This window comes from Chinchilla lanigera, unplaced genomic scaffold (assembly GCF_000276665.1).
Source record: "Chinchilla lanigera isolate Chin_1 unplaced genomic scaffold, ChiLan1.0 scaffold00001, whole genome shotgun sequence".
In the NCBI taxonomy this organism is placed as follows: Eukaryota; Metazoa; Chordata; class Mammalia; order Rodentia; family Chinchillidae; genus Chinchilla; species Chinchilla lanigera.
The window spans coordinates 12,694,541-12,720,565 of NW_004955402.1; the positions used below are offsets into that span (position 1 = coordinate 12,694,541).

Consider the following 26,025-nt stretch of genomic DNA (forward strand, 5'->3'; position numbering starts at 1 on the left):
CCTCCCATAACAGAAAATAGGGCACAATGATCCACTGACTTCTTCAGGTTCTGGGGTAATACGTTCCCACAGCTGAAGATGATGCTCTGAGTCATGTGCTAGAAGACATAACAGGCAAAAGTGGGCTCACTGTGTCAAAGGACCAGCAGCCAAGAAAAGTCTCCACCTAGAAGACGTAACTGAACCTGACCAGAAGGAAAGAGGACTGAACAGTAAGGGGGCATGAAAATGTGTTTAGCATGCAAATGTTACACTGGGGTGTCTCCTGGTATTCTCTTGTTCACTTCTGACAGTAAACAGACAAAGGCAGCATCCCCAGCCTAAGGAAGACATGGTAACCAAGGGCTCAGACCTCCAGGGACCTGCGTCATAATGCCAGGTAAGCCACAAAGGCCAAACAGTGCACAAATGAAGGGGAAGGAGAACCTAACACAGCCAATACCAAGGAAAAATGATTCAGTTGTAGCAACCACTGGCCTTCCTCTTCTGACTTCTCCCAGGAAAAGAGGCCCACTGGCATCTAACGGAGCTACTCACATACGTGCGAAAAAGCAGATCTGAGTGGAATGAAGGATAGGCTGTAGTGGAAGCTCTGATGTGCTGCACAGATCTTCCTTCCCAAATACACTGTTTGTTATGCCAGGTGCAAAGAGTGACCAGGAGGCGGCCTTCAGCAGTTAGCATGCCAGGGATTATCTCAGTTGGACGGCACTGTGCCATGCAATGTCACACGTCCTTTTCAGGGCAGCCTGTAACCAGTGGCTGTCCCAGCCTGGCCTCTTCTGCAGCAGTCCCTGCTCCCTGCTCCCTGCTCCCTGCTCCCTGCTCCCTGCTCCCTGCTGTTTACCAGTGGGCTACGGCACCCACAAGATGCTACCCTTCCCCATGCCCGCACCCCTCCACCGGTGTGACCCCACAGCACCCAGTAAACCTGCTCCACAATGACCTCTATCTCAGCTGACATCCCAGAGATTAAAAACGATGTTCCTATCTGTATTTCACGATGGCTGTTTGCCAATGAGCGAGGCAACATGCCAGCACAACACAGAAAGCATCTGTATTAAATGTAATCTCAATTCCACTCGAAAATAAAGGTCAGTGCCATAATCCAAATATTTGCTATTGACTGTGCCCCTATATTTTAAACTGATTTTATTATTAAAAGCATAAAAACTTCAGCATTCTAACTATACCCCAACAATAAAGGAGCAACTGGTAAACATTTAAAAATCCCGATATGCTAATTTTCACCATGGAACGCTAGGGGTCGCTAATGTACCAAGAAAAGCTCACAGTTCCCTCACAATTTAGGGAGGCATATTTTATATATTCCAGAGAAAAGGCTTTACAATGCTTTATAATAAACAAATTTCTTTCTCAACTCCATATTCTATTTATTAAACCACTGAATCTTAAAGTCACAAGATATTTAAAATTATCTCCATGGTAAAAGGTACATTAGCACAAAATGATTTATCATGAATTCATTAGAAATTAAACCTTTTATCTAATATAATCATGCCTAATAAAGCACATACATTCGCTAATATTTTATGTGATGCTTCCATTTAGCTTCAGCTAAACTGTTTTTTGACACAACAGATAACAAAATATATACACTAACATGCAACCCAAACTGGGGCCGGATTTAACATCTCATGTTGCAAGATGAAAAAAGAGAGCAGAAATGGTCAAACACTATATGAAAATCTGAGCACAGGTAATGAACTGACTAGATCTATCTAGATAATCACAAAGACCAATAGAGAAACCTGTGTTGTGCTTGTACAGGACTCAAAATATAAGTAAACTATGACTTCCTTGTGAGCGAGATTAACGCCAACCTAGTAGGACAGCTATGGCTGTAACTCTCACATGAGGAACAAGATGAATGAAGATGCTGTCACGCACCCAAGACACCTGGAAAAGCGCAGCTTCCTCCCAGTCCAAGACGTCAGACAAGACTTTATGAAAGCGGAACTTGAACTGCACTTTCAAGAATAGGTAGGGCTGGGGACTTAGCTCAGTGGCACAGTGCCTGCCGGGCAAGCACAATGTCCTGAGTTTGATTCCCAGTACCAAAAAAGAATAGGCAGGTGTGTGGGAAGAGGTGGCAAAAGAATTTTCTCAGGTGCACAGAAAGGGAGGAGAAACCCTGCGCTATGAAGGGAAACACCACCTGGCTCGCATTCCAGTCTGCAGGTCAAACTATTTGTAGATCAGATTTGAAACAATCACATGTGGCAATGAACCTATTACACTTTTGTCCCTTTTTAAAAAAGTACTTTTTCCCACAGCTTTAGTAAGACTTCATCTCTGGCTCCTAAGTACCAACTTACAAACAAATGCCCAAAGATGTGAAATGTACAATGTAATTCAAACATGTTTATCACATACTTACAGGGTCAATGCATGATAATTTATATAGAAACTAAATCCAGCCATTAGAACAATTAAAAGTGTGAAGCAGTATAAAATTCATTCCATAATTTGTGATAAAAAGACATGAATCTTCTAATTATGTGATTATAAAATAACCCTTAGGGATCATGTGGGACAACTGTAAATTATAAGAATAACCAAGAGTAACTATATTTTATGCCATAATTTACTGGGTTACTTAAATAATCAAAAAAGTCATAAAAGCAGAATGGAAAACAACTTTTGGCTACACTAAGAGCTCAGAGAACTGATATCCTGAAGAATGAATAAAACCTGAACAAAACTACCAGAACAAACCATTTCACGGTGCTGGATATCCACTAAAAAAAGAATGAAGCAAAGCAGTTACAGGACAGGAAGTGCTAGAGCCTTAGGCAGGAACATCAAGAGTCTTCAACCCACCAGCCACAGGTAGTTATCCCCTCCTCCACCTTCCCCAAGAAGTCTGCCTGTGCTGGACTGGCAGTGACAACCAGCAGCCCTGCTACCAAGGAAACTGGCCTGATTTGGAACAGAAGGAAAAAACCGACACCAAGAGGCATGATCAGTAAAAGTAGCAAATTCATTAAGAAACAAATTCATTAAGGAAGTTTTCTGTGAAAACCCACAGAACTGGCAGCACAAGGTTGCTCTTCCCTTCGGCTTTCTACTGCAGCTGTAATACATTACCAAACTTGATGGCTTAAAACAACACAAATTATTATCCTGCAGGTCTGTATTTCAGAAGTCTAAAATGGGGCTTGCTGGGTAAAACCAAGGAGTTACACAGGTGGTTCTTTCCAAAGGTTCTGCGGGAGAACTTTTCCGGCTTGTAGAGATAATGAACATTCCTTAGTTCATGGCCTCCTCCTCAGATTCCCAAGCCAGAAACACTACATCTAACTGGTCACATCAAGGCCCTCTGATTCTAACTCTTCTGTCTACGTCTCACACCTCTATGGATGATGGTGATTATACCATATAACCCAAAATAATTATTGGTCAGCTGATCAGCAACTCAAATGCATCTGCAACTTCAATGTCCCTTTGGTATGAAATGGAACCATTCAGATTTCAGGGTTTAGGAGATGGACATCATTGGGGGCTATTATTTGACCACATATAGCAAATATCAGAAAAGCCTGACACCTAAGAGGGAAACAGCAGAAATGAAAGAACGAGAGAAAGAGTAGGCTAGCTTCCCAGCACTTCCCTCTGCTAGAAAACATCACCTATGTGAAGAGCTGAGAAAGGGCCCTTCAGGAGGTAAGAGCAGCTGGACATGGCGGCACACACCTGTAATTCCAGCACTCGGGAGGCTCAGGCAGGAGGATCGGTGCAAGTTTGAGACCAGCCTGGGCTACAAAGTGAGCTCAAGGCCAGCCTGAACTGTATAGCAAGATCCTGTCTCAAAAAGACAAAAAAAAGAAAGAAAGAAAGAAAGAGTGAGAAGAGGGAGAGATGAGAAATGCCTGAACGTGGCAAGCATTCTCTAACCTATACGCAGATCCAAGGGCAGAGGGTGGGAGCCCTGTGGGATGGAATATTTGTGTCCTTTACTACCCAAACACTGGCTGACCACTAAACTGTTTAGATGCAGGGTGTCAGAAAATTATGCTAAAATATTTTAATTTTTTTAAAAAAACTGAGTAGAGATATCCGCTGGCCAGATTCATTCCTAATTCCACAAAGTAAGGCCAGACCAGTTACAAATTTAATAGAAGACATACAAGATTTATAGACTGAAAACCTACATGTAGATCAAAGGAAGAGAACCAGAAATCCAGAAATAAACCTTTCCACTTATGATCGATTGATTTTCAACAAAAATTCCAAGGCAATGCAATCAAACAATAGTCCTTTCAAAACATGTTGTCATATCTACTCAGTGGGATATGATTCAGCAGCAAAGGGGGATAAACGACTAGTGCATGCTACAGCATGGATGAACTTAACATTAGGGTCAATTAAGGACAGACATAAAAGTTTATATGACTCCATTAATAAAAAATCCTAGGAAATACAAATATAAGAAAACAAATGTTAGCCTGAGACTTGGGTTAGGCACAGGCAATGAACATAAATAGAGCTAAAGAAATATTCTGGGATTATAGAAATGCTCTAAAACTGGATGATGGTGACGGTGATTATATTAGTCAGTCCTTCAGTAAGAAAGGGGTTTCTACGGCTCAAAGTTTCAGAGACTTCAGTCTAAGGCTGGGATCACTTCAAGGTAGAACAGCATGGTAGAAGATCATGGCAGGGAAAGGTTCCTACCTCATGGAGGCTGGGACACAGAGAATGAGCAGGAAGAGCCCCGAGAGGAAGAGACCAGTGACCAGAGAGAACCTCCAAGGTCACCTCTAAGTGCGATTTGCTAATCTCCTATGTGTCTCTCAAACCAAAGTGACAGTCAGGATTAACCATCACAGTTGTACAACTGTGTAAATAGGCTAGAAATCATGGAAATGTACACTTAAGGTAAGTGAATTTTATGCAGTGTAAATTATACAGCAAAGAAGCTGTTAATAAAAAGGAATAATCAGGAGGTCCCTACTGCTAGGGTATACAGCCTGAGATTGAGTGACTTCTTGCCGAGGATGGTAAAAGGAGTCTCATGACCTTAGCACTTGAGCTCTTTGTCCAACTGTACGATCCTGTGCACTTTTGACCGCAAGGGCTGGTTTTTACACTTTTTACAGCTTTCTCCAGTTGCCGGTCATACAGTTTTAACAGTGCAAACAGTAGTGACTCCTCTTCCAAATATTTCACTGGCAAACACTGAAAAGTACAATATTTTTCACCTTTCGTCCTGTAAAGGCAGCTCGATGGAGAGGAGTGTCTCCCATGTCGTTTAACACATTCACTTCTGCACCAGCCTGGAAAACATGAAAACTTTAAATATCTTCCACATGTAAAGAACTATAGGCTGGGCATGATGGCACATGCCTATAATTCCAGCACTCGGGGGGCTGAGGCAAGAGGATCACTGCAGGTTTGAGGCCAGCCTGGGCTACAAAGTGAGTTCAAGGTCAGCCTGAGCTGCATAGAGAAACCCTGTCTCAAAAAGACAAAACAAAACAAATGAACTATAAAAGGTGAAAATAGTTCCTTAAAATATATGAAATATTTCAAAAATTAAAACAACTGTTAATGTTGTTTGGTTGCCACTAATAAATAAGTCAATTGATAGTAAAAGTAAGTAAGTTTCTATCAGATAGGAAGGTACTTTTCTTTAGAAGTCTATACATCCTAACTGTAGGAGTAGTTATACTGAAAAAAGAATTGTCTCTGAATGTAATATATTTCTTCTACCACCAAGTTAATAAGTTTTGAGATTTAAAGAGAAAAAAACACCATGGAAATGTACATATAAATTGAAAGATATAACCCAATTCCAAAAATATCCATGTGAAAAATTATTCAGAGAATTGAGAAATACAAAGTCTCAATTCTCATTAAGTATGATTGTAAGAGACTGTGATATTAAGATATGCTTTTATTATTTTTACAACTGTCATACTTGTAAAACTGAAAATTGTATCTTCATTAAAATGCCCAATTTGCCATGTTTAAAAACCACTAATATAAAATTATTAAAAATAGATTTTTAATTCATCAAGTTAACCTAATTCATATATTTAGTAAAGAAAAATTAAGTGTCTTTAATGACAAACCATTATTTTAAATAAGCTATTATTGCTCAGTTGGCTGTTCTAAGACTTTTATCTTACAGTTTTCATAAAAGTTTCCATAACATTATTTCCATAATATTACAGTCATAAAAAATTAAAGCCATAAGTAGACCTTCAACAGATCCTGGACCACTTGTCTATGTCCAAAATAGCATGCCAGATGAAGGGGTGTCCAGCCCAAATTAGACTTACTTCTTCCTACAAACAGAAGCAGATAAGGCATTTTAGATGTTATTTAGGTGGTTTTACAATAAATGGATTTTCTTCCTATGAAGCTACTTTAATACCATTGCCAACAGCTTTCCTTCACACTGCAGCAGGGCCCTGTGCAGACCCGTATCAGCGAGGTTATCCAAGGGCTCCCTGCAGATCCTGTGGATGCTAGGAGAGCTTCGTGGAGGAGACACTGACCAAGAGCAATCGGAGGAATACCGCTGACCTGGTGAGCACTCAACACCTTCACTTCTCAAGTGAGGAGGAAGACGGTGAGGCTGCTTTGCCTAATGAGCCGTCCCTTCAGCACGCATTCTCTGAGTACCACATCCAACAGATGACGGCCCACTTCATGGATCAGTTCCGCTTCAATGATGAGTTTGCAGGCCAGGATGACAGCATCAGTGCCCCATTTGATAGGACTGCAGAGATCAACTTCAACATTGACGCAGACAAGGACAGCCCCAGCCCAGCTCTGTTTGAAGCCTGCTGCAGTGACCGAATCTAGCCCTTTGATGAGGAGGAGGAAGAGGACATCTGGGAGGATGAGGAACTTGTAGTACTGCCCAGGTGATGGCCAGAGCCAGGTCTGGAGCCTCACACAGCTCAGAAAGCTGCTCTAAGAATGCCTTGGAGCATGGAGGCCAGGACAGGAAGGCAGGCTGAGGCAGACAGGAACAAACCTGGAGCAGCAGCCTCCCTGGACTTGCGCAGAATGAAGGCTTCTCCTCAGTGGGTATCTCAGAAGATGCTGCCTCGACAGCAGTCTTTGATGAGCCAGTGAACCCGACAGCCCCAGCCCCAGGAGCTGCAAGGGATATGGGTTCTAGCATGTGGGCAGCTGGCGCCTCGGCCCCAGAGGAGAAAGGCTGGGCCAAGTTCACTGAATTCCAGCCTTTCTGCTCCTCCCAGTTGGAACTCAGGTGCAGCTCTCCCATGGACACAGACCACAGCCATGCTGAGAGTGGCCAGAGCCCCAGCCCAGGGAAAACCTTTGGTTGTGCTTCCCCTTGTGCCTGGAATGTGTGTGTCACAGGAAAGGCCCCTGGTGGCCTCGGACAGCAGCTCCTCCGGGCGCTCTGACAGTGAGGATGAGGAGCAGGCGGCTGGCACTGTGGAAACTATGGCTCAGGCCCTAGCTGGGAGGCTCCCCGGGTGGGAGGAGGATGATGCTGGCAGGGCTGAGTGTGCGGGCAGCACCTCACCAGACCCTGACTGCCCTGTGCCCTCAAAAGGGACCTCTGCCCTGGCCATGACTGTCCCCAGAGGCGACCATGGCCACCCCAGCACTGGACAAGGCAAGTCCTCCCACCGCCACCCTGGCAGTGTCCACTGCAGTGGCTGTAGCTGTCCCTGCAGGGTCCATCACAGAGGTCACCACAGGCCCAGCCAGTGGCCACCCTGGACACTATGACAAAGGACAGGGAGACAGGTGCCCCGCCAGCAGGAGCTGCCTTAAATGGTCCTGTGTAATGCTGCTGCCACCAGCCATGGCCACCAGCCATAGCCACTCTGGCCAGGCTGTATCCTTAATCAGAAAACTACCTGGTGATGCAACTTAGTTTTTTAAATTTAATTTTAAAATAAATGCTGCATCAGTTAAAAAGAAAAAAGGAAACCTATACCACATAAGCAATCTAGACAGTCCTTCCTGCAGTACCAGGGACACTGTCAGCTCCAAAAACAGGGACTGAAAATGGAGCGTGACTCCAGATAAAATCTCAGCTGATGAGGATATTGGGTTACCAGAGTGCAGAAGCACCCAACTAGATAACCAGAGCCAAGGTTAACAGCAGTGAAACATCAGATCCTATCCACATAGCCAGGGAGAGGATAAGACAAAAGAATGCTGCAAGAACAAAAGCTATACAATTTAGCAAAAAAGATAAAGGCCACTACAGCTTAGAGCGGCGATGCTCCAAAAGATTGCCAAAACAGTCAGTCAGGTTGCAGAGACTATAGCCCTGTCAGATTCCCAAAGCCCACCATGCTGAAGGGGCTATCAAAGCCCCGGCATCCACTGCTCCCAGAGGGCCACTCCGGAGGAGCTGGCTGCAGCTTAACCACTCCGGTGCACTGTAGGATGATAGAATCTTCAGCCATCAACCTTAGAGTATCCACCACAGAACAATAACGACCCCCCAATACACACACACACACACACACACACACACACACACACAGGATACAGCTGTCAATAGCATGTCCGTGATTACCTGCCATTTACCCAAAGTGCTGCATCTGTTTCCCCTTATATGCGTGCCCTGTGGAACTACTAATTACACAGTCAATAAATCCCAGAGCCTCAGCCTATTTCACTAAGCATTTCTTTTGCCTTCTGTTCTGAAATGAAACCTGGCTCTTCCTGATGCTGATGATCCCCACCCCTGTTCCTCAGGTGGAGGTCCCCTAGTTTCCATATCCACACTGAACAGAAGCCACGAGAACCTCTGCATCAAAAACCCACGGCTGCCCTTGGTCAGTGCTTTCTCCACTCATGTTACAAGCCCTCCCTCAACTGCCTCTGTTGCTGCCACCCGCCAATGTTCCAGTGGCTCACCCCTCTCCAAGAAACTTCAGGCGCACAGCCGTTCCCTACCTCAAATCATCCTGGGGGACCTACTGTCTATGCAAGTGTCCTGTTCTCTCAGTTCCTTGTTTCATGTGGTTATGGCTTATGTCTAGATGTCCCTCCTACAGCCTCATGCAGTCATAGGTGGGGCTTTTTCAGAGGTAGCTGACTCTAGAGTATGTGACTGATTCACGGTACAGTGCTAGGATTAAGGGTGCTAGGATTATGGGTGGGTGATTATTAAATCAGTCCACTGACTGGTTAGGCACCACCCTAACGCCAGTAGCCTGGATACAACATAAGGTACACAAAGAGACTTGTCCTCTTCCTTCCCTCCTTTGCTTGCTTGCTGCCTTCTGCCCCACGAACTGTTTCTCCTCTGGGATGCCCCTCTGCCATGCCACCCTGCCTTGCAGCCAGCTGATTAGGGGCTGAAACCTCTACGGACTGTGAGCTAATGAAACCTTTCCCCCTTTAACTTTGGCTGTTGGGTATTTTTTCTCAGCAACAAGAGAAACGTAACTTACAAACCATGTTTCTGCTCAATGCCGGGTATCCACCACCACAGCCAACACCTGGGCATCACTGTGAACACAGAAAGCCACTTTTCTGCAAACCCCCAACTTGCCAGCTTGTTCACATAGGATTTATTCTTTGATATATCAGGCCCATCATCCCTTTAATCACTGTTCACATATGCAAACAGCCGCCATGTTAACTTCTGTCAATAAATGTGGCATATGGTCTTTGATCCCACATATTTATCAATACCCCTGTTTCAATATCTTTGTCACAGCTACCTAGAAAACCCCCAAAGCCTGACAACTCCACTAGCTCAGAACCATACCCAGGCTGCTAACCAATGGTGAAGAAAAGGTAACACCCCCCTGTGAATTCTTCGTAACACAAGGTCAGGGCCCCACACTCCACACTTAGGCTAGGCAATCCTGCTGATAACACCTTCCTCAGGTGTCTTTCCTACCGTCCACAACAGGTATTTCAGTCCATCCGCTGGTCTCCTCAAGCTCCTACCCAGGCTCCTTATCCCTTATGAATGACCTAATCTTGCAGCTTCGCAGTAAAAATAGAAGCATTCATAGAACTCCTTGGGGTTCCCAGCCACCCATCTACCTTCCTTCCCTCCAGCTGTCAAAGACCAGCTGCTCTTCCCACAGCCAGTCCCCTCCTGATTCTCAGATACTCTCCCTCTCCTTGTCTTCAACGTCTCCCTCTTTTCTTGCTCACACGAAACAAACAAAAACTAAGTAGGTGATGGTATATTTTTGTGATTTTAATATACATTTCCATAATAACCTATACTGAATATCTTTTCATGTTTTTGTTATCTGCATAGCTTTTTTGATAAGGTGTCTGTTCAAATCTTTGGGCCACTTAAAAATTGGATTATTTTTCTTAGTACTTAGTTTTTAAAGTTCTTGTGTATTTTGGGTAATAGATTTTTATTAGTGTCTTACAAATATTTCTCCAAGCTTCTGCTTTCCTTATAAAAATATGTATGAACAAGGATTGTAATTGTATAGTGTAAACATTTACTAATAAAAAATCTTAAAAAGGTGGCAGGAAAAAAAGACTAACCAACCCTCCCTCACATCAAACTCCCTAGCAGCTATCCTGCTCACAGTCCTTCCCACGTCCACTCTTCCCTTGTGCTTTCCACCTGTTCCTTCCCATCAGCCACCCACCCCTGGCAACCTGGGTTTATCTCCCACCTTGTCATTAACACTGTCTCAACTTGAATCCAAACGTCGCCACCGAACCCCAGGGGCCCTTTTCAGCTGCCGCCTCACTGCCTCAATACCCAGCCCTGGACAGCACAGTCCTCCCTGGCAGCCACGGCCCTAAGCTCCAGGATTTCTCACTCACATCCCTCCAAACATCCGTTAGCAGCTCACATTTCTTCTGATTTGTTCATTATTGTCATTTTTTTTTAAAAAAAGTCATTACTTTGGTTACATGCTGTTGACTTCAGAATCCAGATTCCCACATCCAACTCTCCACCAGTAGGCACCTGAGGAAGTGCAACGCTGAGCTCACGCTTCATGCTGCACATGCCATTCCCACACAGAAAGCACCCGTTCTCCTCCTGTCTCCATAACCAGCTGCCTCATTCTTCCTGCTAGACATCACCACCACCCTTGCCTTTTCCTTCCTCCTTTCCCCTCCCATTCAGTAAGTTCTACTGCTTCTACTTCCAGAATATTAAGTAATTACATCCACTTTTCTCTACTCCCACTGCTTCTCTCCCCACTTATCCACAATAGGATCCTCTAAGTGATTAGAGCAGTTTCTGATCTGCTCTACTCACACCTAGTGTTCCTAAGTGGGATTCTGAATCAAGAAATTACTTTGCAAAATCATAAATTATCCCCAAAATGCCTCAAATATTTTTTATACTCTTTATTACTCATAGATATCGCAAAGAAGTTTCAAAGAGTAAGAAATGTGAGCCCTGCATAGAATTTCAAGATGGTGGAAAACACCAGCAGGTACTACCTACTGGGTAATAGTTAAGTAACTTCACATCTGGATGTCCTAGCAAAATGACAGCACGATGTAGAAGCAGGTGTAGAGACTACCAGTGTATGTTCTTATTCTGCACCTGAAACTTTTTCCTTAGACTACCACTCATGGTTTTATATGAAGTATATTATGTATATAAACGTTAATATTTACATATCTTTATTTGCAAGAACAACACACATGAGCAATAGACAGGATCATGACGATACATGTAGTATGGCAACAGCTATACACACAACTAACTAGATTTGCCAACTCAGACCCTAGAAATGTCAACCTTAAACGTCTACCTGGGACATGTCAGTGTTTCATTCTCTCACTTTCAACTTGACATCACTGTATTCCTTCCAACAATAACATCTTTATGGTGTTAATCTTTAGTTCTTGCAGGAGAATTAGAGTACATTATACCATTTTCCCAGTATCTCAGGATTAGAAACACAAATAAGAACACTAAAAAATGCCAGGAAGGAATTCCCACACGGAAGCGCAACACGTATGCAGTCTCGCCCATTCCCTTCAGTAGCATACCTGTACATCATCTCATTATGTCACTCCTCCACATAAACCCTTCAAACTGCCCTGAAGACAGAGGCTGGCTGACAGGTACAATGAGGTGACTTTCTGAAACCACATTAACATATATTTCTCAGTTTCCCATTTCCAAGTAGGTGACTCTCCAATAATTAGCCCAAGGCTGCCATGCATGGGGAAAGGGTAGACACAAGAGTCATTAAAGAGGATTGAATATTTTTAGCAGTCAAAGTGGAATCCGGAAGGAAAGACTATGAGTCAGCATATAAAGGATGGAGAGAAGTTTTTTAAATTCCTTTAACCAACTCAGACTATTAGTTTTGAGCCCACTCAGGTTATAGTTTCTCTCTTACTGCAAAGATAACACTCCTTTCCCATGAGGTGTGCTATTCTAGGAGAATGTCACAGAGGAATAAAATATCCACATATCCATCTGAAGTCTGCTCTTCCAGGAACAGAGGGATTGTGAAAGGAAAAAAAAGACAAGATGAGACATGTAGCTTCTGATCTCAAGCCCAGGAAGCGAGACAAACAGGAGACATGAAGAAAAGGCAAGCTACATCTGAGATGCTAGGAGAAGACCTATCCTGGCACCCACACACAAGACGGCTGTATTATCACATAATCTGAAATGCGGCCACAGGGAAAGCTCAAGGGTCCCACTCTGGACCCCTACGTGTCAATCCATTCCCACACGTCACTCTCGCCAGAGAAGAGTATGATGGTTAATTTTGATAGGCAACATGACCAGGTGAGGGGTGCCCAGAGAATTGGCAAAGCAAACTTCTGAACATGCCTAGAGGATATTTCCAGAGAAGGTTGGTACACAGGTCAGTGAGGTGAGTGGGGAAGACCTGCCCTGAGGATGAGCAGCACCATTCAGTGGACTGGGGGCCCAGATGAAATGAAAAAGTAGAAGCGGGAAGCTCCCAAGAGAGTAACCCTTCTTGAGTGGGCATTTTGTTGCTGTTATTGTCGCTGTTGTTATTGTTGTTGGGTTTTTTGCTCCTGCTGTGGTCTGTGACAAGCTCCAGTTTCTTCAGCCTTTGTGTACAGACTTGACCAGCCCATCTCAAGGTGGCTTTCAGCTCTTCAGCCTTGGATTGGGCTGCATCACTGGTGTTTGTCTCTGTCTCTCCCTGTCTTTGTGTGTCTGTCTGTCCGTCTCTCTGTCCGTCTGTGTGTCTCTCTCTCATTCACTGGTTCTCCGGCTTATAGCTTCTCGGACCGGGCAGCTACCATCCGCCTGGCTCTAAGACAAGGCGTGTGACTGAGCTATCTCCTAGCCTGCGGCAGGTGTCTGATGAAGAGATGACACAGCCTCGGGTCACACAGAGAGCACAAGAGCCAAGGTGTCTCCTGAGGTAGCCAAGGAGCACTGTGTGATAGACTGAGAGATAGGAGCTTAACTTCACACCTAAATTTCGCCTCAGCTTAAGAGGGACTAAGAAGACAAAGGTCACTGAGCAACCAAAGTCTGTCTCGTGGGGCTGAAGACACCTTCACTGCATGAACACTGCAAGACATCTTCACTGCATGAACACAGCAAGGCCCCCTTTTACACTAAATGCCAGTTCAGGGAAGATGTCCGTTTAGGGGAAGGGGAGATAGGAGCCCTTTTGATTAATAGCTAAGACTGAGACACGCACAGACCTTCTGGACCTCCCGCTTCACTCCTCAAATGTGAAAGACTTGTGAAAATCCCAGACCATCTGGGAGAATAAATTCTTTTTCCCTGCACATGTGAGTGAGAGGCTGTAACACCGGTCACCTTGCTCTGCAAGGCACATTATCATCTGGCTGCTCCTTGCCCACCTAGCTTTGTCCCCAGCCCACCCACCTCTGGGCCCTGGCCACGCGCGCCGCCTGTCTACTTAGGCCTTGGCGCGTGCCACTGCTTCGGCCTGGAACCCTTGCCTTCTCTACCTTCACCGGGTTAATGCCTACACACTCTTTCACATATCACCTTAGAACTGTTTTGTCCCCGAAGCTATTCTTCAAGTTCCAGTTCCATACCTCTCCTCTGTGGTCCCGTGGTATGAACTTCCATATCCTGACACCTACTCTGTAATGCAGACTTCTCTGATCTAGTAACCTAGTAGACTAACTTGAGTGAGGGCAGAGATCTTGTCTGTCTCCTCTCCATCATCTCCAAGGTACCTTACATGCTGGGCATATAGAAATCCCTCATACCTGCTGGCCCAACTACAAGATCTTCAAGAAGAAAAATAACAGCCAAGCCTGGTGATGCATGCCTAAAATCCCAGCTACTAGAGAGGCAGAGGCAGGAGGACTGCAAGTTTGAGGTAACCTCAGCAACTTAATAAAACCCTATCTCAAAATAAAATTTTTTAAAAGGCTGAGGATGTCACTCAGCGGTAGAGTGCTTGCCCAGCATGACCTCAAGAGACCCTGGGATCAATCCCCAATATGGAAGAAAGAAAACAAAGCAATTGTCAGAGAATCCATAACAATTAAGAATGGATCTCAGTTTCTCTGACTTAGAAGGGAGGACAAGCCAGGTGTGGTGGTGCACACCTGTAATTACAGCACGGGAGGCTGAGGCAGGAGGATCATTGAGAGTTCAAAGCCAGCCTAGGTTATAAGGTGAACTCAAGGCCAGCCTGAACTGCATAGTGAGACCCTGTCTCAAGAAGGCAAAAAAAAAAAAAAAAAAAAAAGAAGGGAGTACAGAGACGTTTTACCAGTTTTGTGAGGGTTCCGCCAGAGAGCAGGCATTCATCACATACGAGACCGGGAAGATTAGTGATGAATACACCGTACGCAGTGTGGACTCCAAAGAGAAAGCTGTGCAATCCATTCAGTGCTCACCTTTGCAATTAATGGCAGCCATTACTTCCTCCCTCTCCATGCTTTTTAACAGCTGCCTCACTTCCTCAGCGTTGCCGTTTCTGGCATGATGGAGAAGTTGTTGTTCTGCTTCTGTGTTCATGTCTAGATTTAAAAAAAAACACTGCTATTATCTAAGAACATAATTAGCTTTTAGATAGTACCTCATAATAAAGAGGAGAAAAATCACCTTCATTTTGTGACTAATAAGACATACAATGAGTTGTGTTGCAGGGCCAGAATGACCCTGAGACTCCTTGCCTTCTGCGTTACTATTGAAGAAGTACATGAGATATTTGCGCAAGTTTCTTAACTACTCAAAGCCTTAGTTCTCATCCTCAGAATGCAGTATAACCAACCTTCTAAGCTGCTGTAACACGGTGGATGTGGAAGTACTCCATCAAACATGAGCTATTACCCAAATGCTTATTACTACAACACTAATAACCTGCCATAAAGTTAAAATATGATCTGTCAATACTTGTAATTTTATTGGTTCACCATAGTTTTGTCCCACCTCACACCTACCTTGTGACTTCCCATTGGATCAGTTAATCTAGGCAACTATACTTGTTTTCATATTAGTTAACTGCAGTTCTGCCCCACCTTGAACCTGCCTCACCTCATGGCTTTGCTCAATAAAATACCCTTGAGAAGCAGAGTTGGTGGGCAACCAACTTTCCGAGTCCCTTTGTGTCTCTCTTAGACATAAGCTATCTTTCTCTCAATAAATCCTTCCTACTCTTAAAAAATTAAAACAGCCGGGCATGGTGGATGCCTGTAATTCCAGCACTTGGGAGACTGAGGCAGGAGGATCATTGAGAGTTCAAAACCACCCTGAGCTACAAAGTGAGCTCAAGGCCATCCTGAACTGCATAGCAAGACCCTGCCTCAAAAAGACAAAAAAAAAAAAAAGAAAAAAATTAAAACAAAAGTGATCAGTCAGATAGAAACACTGTAATGACCCGGGTGTGGTGGTGCACCTCTCTAATCCCAGCACTCAAGAAGCTGAAGAAAGAGGACTGCTGCAAGTTCAAGGCCAGCCTGAGGTACACAGTGAGTTCAAGGTCACCCTGAACTATGTAGTGACATGGAGGAAGAGGAGGATGAGGAGGAGAACAAAAAGAAGGAGGAGGAACATTGTAATGTTAAAATATAAATATATGCAAAAATTTCTGAAAAAAAGTATAGATAAGGATCTTTGAATGACTATACACACTTCTTACATTTTCTTACCAAGACTCAAGCTAAATACATAACATAGCCAAATTTAAAACATTTGTATCAAAATGGGCAGAAGAAATGAAAATTTCATTCTTACTAATAAATACAAATAAACTGAAACCAATTATTTTTTGCCAACTAGATAGTAAAGGTTAAAAACAAAGATTAAATATATCCAATGCTGGCATGAACAGGACATGTGTGCTCCTATAAACTGCTGATATGAACTGAAGGTATGCAGTATTTCTGTGTTGCAGGGGGAGAAGCAACAATTTAGCAACATCAATTAAAATACACATATGTGTAATTTACCTGGGGCAACTATTTCTACAAATCTACATGTAGAAACAGGAGATTATTTTATAAGCATGTCTATAAAGACTGCGTTACCTGCAACACCGGAAAAGTTAAAAATAACTCCATCATCAATAGGGGGCTGGTCAAATCTTCTAGAGAAGCTAACAGCGGCAGTCTCTAAAGTGGAGGATGGACAGCAAGAATAGGAGCTCCCAGGAACTGGGCAAACCCAAGGACCCTTACATGAGGCTGGTACTGCAAAGGGCCCCCTACTTTCTCAGTTTTCAATTACCCTTCTAATTCCCCATTCATCTAAGTGCCAATATCCAAGGACAATGAAACATCTCAGTAAAGCCCCTAAAACATGAAAGACAGGTCAACACCAAACAAGGAACAAAAGGAACCCGGAGAGAAAAAGTTTAAAAATGAAAACCAATATACTTACAGAATAAGAGAGTGTATCACGTAGGAACTACAAAAAAAGCTATTAAAGTGAAACTGTACCAAAAAAATCTTTGCAGATTAAAAAAATTTTTAAGAAGCTCTGTAGAAGAGTTGGAAAATAAGGTTGACAGTATGTCCTAAAAATTAAAGCTGTTAAGGAAACTGGAAAGAAACTCTTAAAAGAATTAAAAGGATTGGTCCCGGAGGTCAAACATTCAAACAACAGAAGTTCTAGAAAAATAAAATACACAAATCAGAAAAGGAAAAAAATAAATAATTCAAGAAAGCTTTTACAGAACTGCAAGGACTACTGAGAACCCAACAATTCTGAAAACTTTCTGGTCCATGGAGAAGAGACCCTATCCAAGCCTTTTCGAACTTTGGAGACAGAAATAATTCTGTAAGCTTCCAAAAAAGGAAAAAGGGAGAAGGGAAGAAATCAGGTGATAAAGGAGCAGGAATCAGAATGTTTTTGACTTTTCATCTGCAACATGAGCAGTTAACAGATAATAAGGCAATATCCCAAAGTTCTACAGTAAAAATATTTCCAATCCCAAATTAAATAACCAGCTAAACAAAAGTAGGAGTAGAATCAAGTTTTTGTTTTTGAGTGGTGAGAGCTGAACCAGGGCCTTACATACGCTAAGCAGACGCTGGCTCATCTTGAGTTACACCCCCTGCCCAAAGCCATTTTTAGGCAAGACAAAAATGTACTTCTCACACATCATTTCTTAGAAATTTAAAGGATATGGCCCCAAATTCGTAAGCCAAGAAGGAGGAAGACATGGGCTACTGGAAACAGGAAATCAGGAAAGGGAATCCTCAGAGTGAAAGGAAATCCCTGCAGTTTAGCTGTGCGCCTCTCTAGCGTACCTACACTTGGCCTGTCTGGACTCTGCTGACATACTTGCCCTCCACATTTGGCTGCTGGAGAACTCACTGTACTTCTCCAAAGGTGTTCTGCTTCCACCTGTACCCGGAACACAGAGGTTGGCCTCTGAGCTCAGACCCAGAAAATGAAGAGCAGACTAATTCTCTGACAATTCCTGCCAGTCAGAGGCCCAGACCTGCACCCTATTACAAGCCCGAACAAATAACCCCCCTGGGTAGGGCCTGTTCTCAGCCTTTGCTCTAGGCCTTGTTCACTGACTTCCCTTTGCAAAGCTCTATAAACTCTCAGGGCAGACAAGCCCACTCTGTCCTACAGGTTACTACATTCTCCTGAGAGATGACTTCTAACAGTGGCCAGACTGCCTTTCTTCACATAGCTTGCTAATCGACTTTTATACTAATCAACTATGTAGCTACTTGCATACGTATTAGAATACCACTTGACTGGTCCTTTTAAAAATTTCACAATACTTGTATTAACTGTAGCATTATCTACTAGGCAAAAAAAAAAAAAAAAAAATCAAAGGTCCACTAATAAAGATTTATTCACATAACTGAATATTATGTCACATTACGAATAAAAGTGAAGAATTTCTGAAACTATGGAACTGCAATACACTGCTAGATCAGATGGTCCATTTATAGAACAGATTACGGGTGGCATATAATCTCTATATACGTTCTACATATTCAGAGAAACAGTAGGGATTAGGATTATTAGGATGACAGTGGTTCATGACAACTTGGGATGAAATTACGAGTAGTTTTAAGTGGTTTTTATTTTCCTTGACAGTGCTGGGGATTGAACCCAAGGCCCTGCCCTTGCTAAGCAAGTGCTCTACAACTAAGCCACATCCCTCAGCCCTAAATAGTCATTTTTTGGAAGGTTTTATTTTCTAAATTTCCTACAATGTGAAGACATTTCTTTACAGTAGGCAAATATAAGTTACTGAAAAATTTTTAAAAATCTAAACACCTAACTAAATGGGCATTTTATTACAGTGATTTTATATGTCTTCAGTGAAGCACATTAAACAAGAGGCAGTGATCTAGACTTGCTGGTATATTACACCAAAGTATTTCATTTAATATTTTTTAAGCCTTTAAAGACATAGCAGACATTTTCTATGACATTATTTTTGGATCCTCACCACACTAACAGGAAAAAAGTCAACATTTTTCAATTTATGACAACAGGAAAATGATAAAAATAAGTCTATCATCAGTTCTCTATAATGTATTAACCACGCAGTTGCTCATAATTACTAACTGGGGTTAAAATTTACTCACCAAATGTTTCTTGGGTATCTACTAATGACAGGACAAACTATTGATTGGCAGGAGGTACAATGATGGCTAATCTAGTCTCTGCCCTCCAGAAACAGGGCAGACAAGCAAACAATAATCACAACAGGTGTCAGGTCCAGCAATGTGTAAGGGACAGCAGCTGTACAGAGGAGAAAGGGAACTGTTAGCTCTCTACCTGCATTAGTTACGGAGGGAATTACAGAGAAAGTGAAATTTAAACCAGTACTTGAAGGGTAAGTAGTCTGCCAAGATCACAAAGGTGCACAAGATTTCTAGTCTGAACAGCTAGATAGAAAACAGGGAGATTAATCAAGATATGGGATAGAAAAGACACACTTTTGATTGCAGTGAGTTTGAGATTCCTGTGGGAAATGGAGATAAAGATATCCAGTAAGAATTAGCTCAGAGCACCCTGAGCATAAATGAGCTGCTGCTGGTTAGAATTTAAATGGGGGCGGGGGGAGAGCCAGCTCAGTGGCAGAATGCATGCTTGGCATGTTCAAGGGTCCTGGATTCAACCCCAGCATCAGAGAAAAAAAAATTAAAATTAAATAGTGGGCATTATCATTATCAGCATACAAACAGTCATTAAAATCCTACAGGTAAAAGAAAACCCTCTTCGCTGGGAAAAGACTAACCTTTAAGGGGAAGAGGAGGTAGCAAAACAAAAGCCAAAGTTGGAGAAGAACACAGAGTAGTAGGCACAAGGGAGAAACAGGTTTCAAAGAGGTTGGGTAAGTTAGAAATGCCAAAAAATGCCTAACACTGCCTATGAGTTAGGCAAATAGAAAGGCACTGACGAATGCGTCCAGGGGAAATGGAGGCATAACCCAGACTCTGGTGAATTGAGCAGTGAGTAGATGATAAAAAGGAGAGCGTAGTAAACTTTTTTAAGCAACTTCACTCTGAAGGTAAGGTGAGGGCTTCGCTTACAAGTTGCTTGACACCTAAACATACTTCTGGCCTGTATAGTAAGAACCAGAGGAAAACCTTAGCTTATAAGAGAAAGGGGAGCACACAGGTGTCTCTAGGATGCTGGCAAGAAACTACAGCTTCCCTATTAGCCCCAAGGCCGGCATCAGCTTCCCTATGGCCAGCATCACACAAGGAGGTGAACCAGCAAAGGCTCATCCGAAGACTTACCGCATTTTAGGTGTCGCTCTAAACTTTGACCACACTAATGCACAGAACCAAAACAATTTTTGCTCTAAGCCTTAGCTCCTAGCTAGCAGTCAGTAAGTTCTCTGAAGTGATCACACACCTATATGCATATGTTACACACGTGTGTACACAGACACAACTATAACATCTGCAATAACTCAAGTGCAATTTTTGCTCGTTTTAGAAATCCAACACTGGTGGACAGATTTAGAATGAACCTAATACTGATATGAGGGAAAAAACTAAAAAGCATAAAAGTAAAGTTACTTGCCAAATGTGTAACAGGAGAGCCACAACCAGAATCTAGAACTTCTAATCAAGGGGCATAATAGTAGTGTATATTTCATAAAATTCTAATCAGTCTCTAAAATTAAAAGCCGGTGATTCTAGTAACCGTTCCTGTGTGAACAACTGAGGAAACTGAGTATGAATTATACGGACTTTGTTTGTTATGCACAGTACTAGGAACTGACCCCAGGGCCTTGTGCATACTAGTCAAGCACTCTACCACTGAGCTACATCGCCAGCCTTTTTTCATTTTGAGACAAGGTTTCAGTAAATTCCACAGGTTGGCCTCAAAGTTGTGATCCTCCTGTCTCAGCCTCCTGTGTAATTGGGATTGCAGGTGTGTGCAACCACACCCAGCAGTTCGCTTCATTTTAAGACATTTATTAACTGAAAACATTCAAAACGTGTAAATTTAAACAACAATTTATAAGAGCTAAGAAAGAAAAATAAACCTAATCTCACTTCATTGTTTAGTTCAGTGAAGCTGTCTCCTCCAGCTTGCTCAGTAAGTCTGTGTCTCAATAAAGAGCATTCTGCTGGGCATGGTGGCACACATCTGTAATCCCAGCACTCGGGAGGCTGAGGCAGGAGGATCAGCTTGAGTTCGAGGCCAGCCTAGGCTACATAGTGAGTTCAAGGTCAGCCTGCACTACACAGTGAGACATTCTCTCAAAATATAATACATAAAATAAAGAGCATTTTTCTTCTGGAGGAGAAATGACAGTGCTAGCTGTAATTATAGTGCCATGCAACTGTTTGTGAGCCATTAAAAAACACACAAAATGCTTACATTAAATTATTATTCACTTTGTATCTGACACATTTGCATTACCTTCTCTCATTCAAATTCACTCCACATTCTTACAACTGGATGTCATGGAAACAGAGACCAATCCTATTCACTGGGTATTTATCATTGTACTTATACTCAGTTGCAAAGTTAAATGCTTGTTAAACCTGGTGAAAATTAAGCCCCCTGACTTTGCTTTATGAAATGGTATAAACTCGGGTGCCATAATTTTACTCACTTTAACAATCAAGAGGTAACCCTTAGCTGCCAGTGAGGCTGAAGCAGAAGGATGGCAAGTTCGAGGTCAGCCTGAGCATCTTAGAGAGACCCTGTCTCCAGTGTAAGAGGGCTTAGGGAACAGTTCAGTGATACAGAACCTGCCTAACAGGCAAGAGGGGCTGCATTCAATTCCCAGTACTGCCAAAAAACCCTCACATAGATGCATCCCTGATTTGAAATTTAGCTTGACAGATTCTGAAAAATAGGAACTGTTTCAAAACAGGGCAGCTAGGCAGAAGGAAAGAGAAGTCCACAAAATAGAAAATGAAGTGCTAGTAATAAAGGTACTAACAGGGAGGTTGGAGGACATTTTAATGATAAAATTCTTTGAATCCTAAAATGAGCTTAAAGCTCTCTCATTTATTTCACATTTGAAAATTATCCTGCAAATTGAATTAAATTCAGGTTATAATATTGACGGGTTATGCAATCATAGAAGTTTCTCTTTAAAGGGAAATTTTTTCTTTTTGAGATGGGGTGAGGGTCTCGCTATGATGCCCAGGCTGGTCTCCAAAAATCCTCTTGCCTCAGCCTCCCAAGGATCTGGAACTACAATCGCATGCCACTAAGTCCATGTGTAGTTTACTTTCCATTGTCACATGATAGGAAAATGTGGTTAAGGACTGCTTTCACTATATCGCAATTTCCTACTTGCAGGCGGATGAATAAATGAACTCAGATAAAGTTAGTTACCCAGCATATCCTCTTGCTAACAGCACTAAAACTATTTCTTATACTTGTCCACCTCCCAACCAAGAGCCACTTACCACTGAGCTACTTAATCCTGACATTACTCATACAGTATCCACGGGAGAAATAATGTAAGGAAAACCCAACATTTCTAGACTACGATCACATAAGATACTTACGTAACACCGAGTCATAAATACACTCGATACAGAGTGCACTCCCATATCTTGTGAAATTTCGCTAATGAAATGTTGGTTTACACCGAGGTGCTGCACTGTTGCAACCTATATGCTAAGAACTGCAAAGAATTTATGAGATCATCAATAAAGTCTGCCATCAGACCCAGTTTAAAAGAATCCACCAGATTCCAAAACATTTCAAATGTCTTACCTGCTGTTACTCTTTCTCCCCTATGTTATCAGCTAGCTTCATGTGCTTATTACTTTGTAGTGTTTTCTTTTCAGGGAGTACCACACTATAGTTTTAAAATTTAGCTTCCAGTAATGTCAACAGGTAAGAAATCGCCACAGGAGTTCCAACTAAAAAATATCATGATCCGACGCAGAGTTCTATCTCTCAGGAAAATAAAACAACCAGCAGAACATTTATAATTTATTGAATAGACACTGCACCACGTTATCACTCAAGAGACTGGCCTTATTCTACTTATAGTAGTTGCTAGTTTTGTAACAGTATCATTTCCCTTTGTTTTGAGGGAAAACTGGGGGAAGGGTATTTTGATAGACATCTTACCTACCCCGTCTGAATCACAGCTCTAAGTACTGCTAGAATAACACCTGCAAAAACCAGCAGACTCCACAGACAAAGATTAGCCATCCACAAATTCCTGCTGATACCCATATCAGCAAGTGTCATCTGATGCAGGCCCTTCCTATCCTGAAATGCAGCTATTTCAGATAAACCTACTCAAGTGCAGCAGTTAACCACTACTTTGAATATCAGTTGTTCAAAGTTGTGGACGACTTCCTCTGCCTAGGAGAGAAAGAATTGTTTTAAATAAATGTTATGGACAACTTTCTCCCTGTAGATGGTGAACAGAATAGAGCCCATCTGGCTTAGAACTGCCGGATAAAAACAAATTCCAGTATTCTGTAATTAAAATAAGAGATATTTTAGGGGGAATACAGAATTTACATGGATCACAATTCAGGGGGGAAAAAAACCAAACAAACAAACAGAAATCCTCACTAGTATCAGAACTGGAATGGGAACACTGCTAGCTCTGAAATCAACGAACTGTTTTCCAAACGCTGAATAAATTTGAGATGCGGCTGTTCCTAACTTCACATCCCAAATGCATCTACTAAATTACCGACTGAAGTTTTCAGGAAAAACATTACCGAGTTCAACGTTGAGCTATTATTAACCATTCATAAAAGCGGAATGGCTACGGCAAGCGCTTCGATTTCACAATACTGTCTGCCTAAAACCACGACAACCTTGCCACCCGAAACTACAGCGGGACGCCCCCCGCGCTCCCCCCCCCCGCCCCCGCAACGCTGCCAATCACGAGGGGGCTGGGCCGCTGAATCCCCTTCGTTTGCTAAAGCGAGCACGCGGTACTCTGCAGCAGTGGTCACATGAGCGACGCGTGACTGCCGCTGTCACTCAACCCTCCTCCGCGGAAGGAAACCACACGTTCGGAAGCGCGGAACCCCGAGGAAGCACGCAGCGGGACGCCGGAGTGGAAGCGCAACAAATGCCACCTGCTCCTTACTCTCAGCGACTAACTTCTGGCAGCGCCGGGACCGCAGCAGCCGCCCGGGAAGCCGAGCTCGGAACGCGGCGCCCACGCCTCCGCCCGCCTCGGACCCCGCGGAGACACTGACCTCCGCGGTCACCCGGGCTCCCCGAGCTCCTGCGGCGGCGACCACGACCACGGCTTTCCGTCTCCCCGCCCCCTCGACGGCGCGGCCGCGCCACAGGGACCAGCTGGCGCTGCCCGCGCGGCTTTGCGAGGTGACGCCGTCCCGCCCGCCCTGACAACGCGCGCGCGCCCCCGCGAGCTGTTGGCTTCCTGTCCGGCACGTGACCGGCTCGCGGTCCCGCCCCCACGACACGCCCACCAGGCGGCCACGCCCACGCCCCGATCCCGGGCGGAGACTTTGAATTCCAGGCTTGGCCAAGCCTCCTCCACCAGCGGGGCCTCGTGCCTCATTCCCCAGGAGAAGGAAGGGGCGCGCACTGCCTGGGGAGCTGCGAGGGCCAGTGAGGGTCCAGGACAGAAGCAAAATACTGTATGAAGACTGGTTTTAACTGCAAATCAGTTATAAAACAAATGCATCATTCAGCTGCCCAAGCCTCTTTTTTTTTTTTTTGCTTTCCCACTTGACCTGTGGGAACTTGATTGACAGTGTAAGTTAGTTTCGCCTTCTTTTCTTTCCCATGCCAAATGTCATACAGGTGTAATTTGTGAGATAGATACTGTATAAAGATTTAGAGAATGTCCTTCAATCCCTTCCCCAACTAAATTTTTTTTTTTTTTTTTTTTTGAGACAGGGTCTCGCTATGCAGGTCAGGCTGGCCTCGAGCTCACTTTGTAGCCCAGGCTGGCCTCGAACTTGCCACGATCCTCCTGCGTCAGCCTCCCGAGTGCTGGGATTACAGGTGTGTGCCACTACACCCAGCTAAATCATTTCTAAAGAGCGCAAGTTTTCAGTCTGGATGTGTAACAAGCCGAGCCAGAGCCATGTTACCACATAGTGAAAGTTCAAACATAAATATAATTACAACTTTTATTTTTAAAGTTTAATGCATAACTAAGAAGAAATTACGAACATATGAAATGCTTTATATATTTCTGAGTTTTGCAACTATATATAATGAACATGTTAGAAAATGTATGGAGAAACTATCGTAAGCCAGTTGGTCAGTGCGTGACCTGTGGTACGTCACATGGCAGGTGCTTAACAATGATGGGTTTGGGAAACACAAGCACCCTTGGCTTGGGTATTACAGGCTGGCATCGTCTTTTATCAGCAAAACAAGCCCTTAAGTAGCACATCATTTCAACTACAAAATGTGTGGTGAGGCAGTCATTTGTCTCAGAAGAAACCTCAGGACCTATTTTCTAAGGATGCTGAACCCTCTTCACAGCTGAAATAAAAATTGACTACTGAAATAATTTTCCACATGATTTCATTAAAGTGCTTACTATCACTGTGATAATTTAATGGCCTAGATTCATGACTCTCACTTTGCAAAGCCCTTCTTCAGTTTGTAAATAAAATACAGTCCCTAGCCAACGGAAAGGTAAAGAATTAATGATCACAAGTACCAATAAGAGAACAATCCATCTTGGTAGGATTACTTTACTTACTGGACTTTTTGTGGTACTTGCATAAAGAGTATTTAGTAGAAAATATCTCCTGGGCATTATTACTGACTACTACAGGGTTGTTGTTTTTTTTTTAATGTTGACATAAGTTATTCATTATTTTAGAAAACTGCTGCCTTTGGAACTCTGCAATGATGGAAAAGTTCTCTAATTCTTTCTTGTCCACTCAGCCACAGGTAGCTGTTACGCACTTGAAATGCAGCTTATGTAATGGAAGTTTTGAGTTTTATTTTTACTAGTTTAAACTTCAGTAGCCACACATGACTAGCAGTTACCATATTGGACAGTACACTTCTAGAATTACAAAGCAGTCACTATAGTATCCCCAGTCACACCACGTTCTATTTTGAGAAACATCTCGCAGAGGTAGAACTTCTCAAACCACTTCATAAATGTTGCCCACTACACTCCTTTGTAAGATACAAGCAAGTAGACTTTTTAACTTTGCAGGTGGAGCTTATTAACGTAA

General features: G+C 43.2%; 1 protein-coding gene across 3 annotated transcripts in view; it reads right to left on the bottom strand.

Annotated features, from left to right (window-relative positions):
* Osbpl1a (oxysterol binding protein-like 1A) overlaps positions 1-24,163 on the bottom strand; it is a 188,574-nt gene extending 164,411 nt beyond the window's left edge. Inside the window, exons 1-4 of one of the 3 annotated variants that reach the window (XM_005372715.2) lie at positions 24,049-24,163; positions 14,809-14,931; positions 6,229-6,314; positions 5,226-5,300 (exon numbers count right to left, since the gene is read on the bottom strand). In XM_005372715.2, coding sequence (XP_005372772.1) covers positions 5,226-5,300; positions 6,229-6,314; positions 14,809-14,929 — 282 coding nt within the window. In that variant the 5' untranslated portion in view covers positions 14,930-14,931; positions 24,049-24,163. Of the gene's footprint in view, positions 1-5,225; positions 5,301-6,228; positions 6,315-14,808; positions 14,932-24,048 lie in introns of those variants that run through there. The other 2 variants (XM_005372716.2, XM_013504468.1) reach the window with 2 other exon arrangements.
* Positions 24,164-26,025: the final 1,862 nt, after the last annotated feature.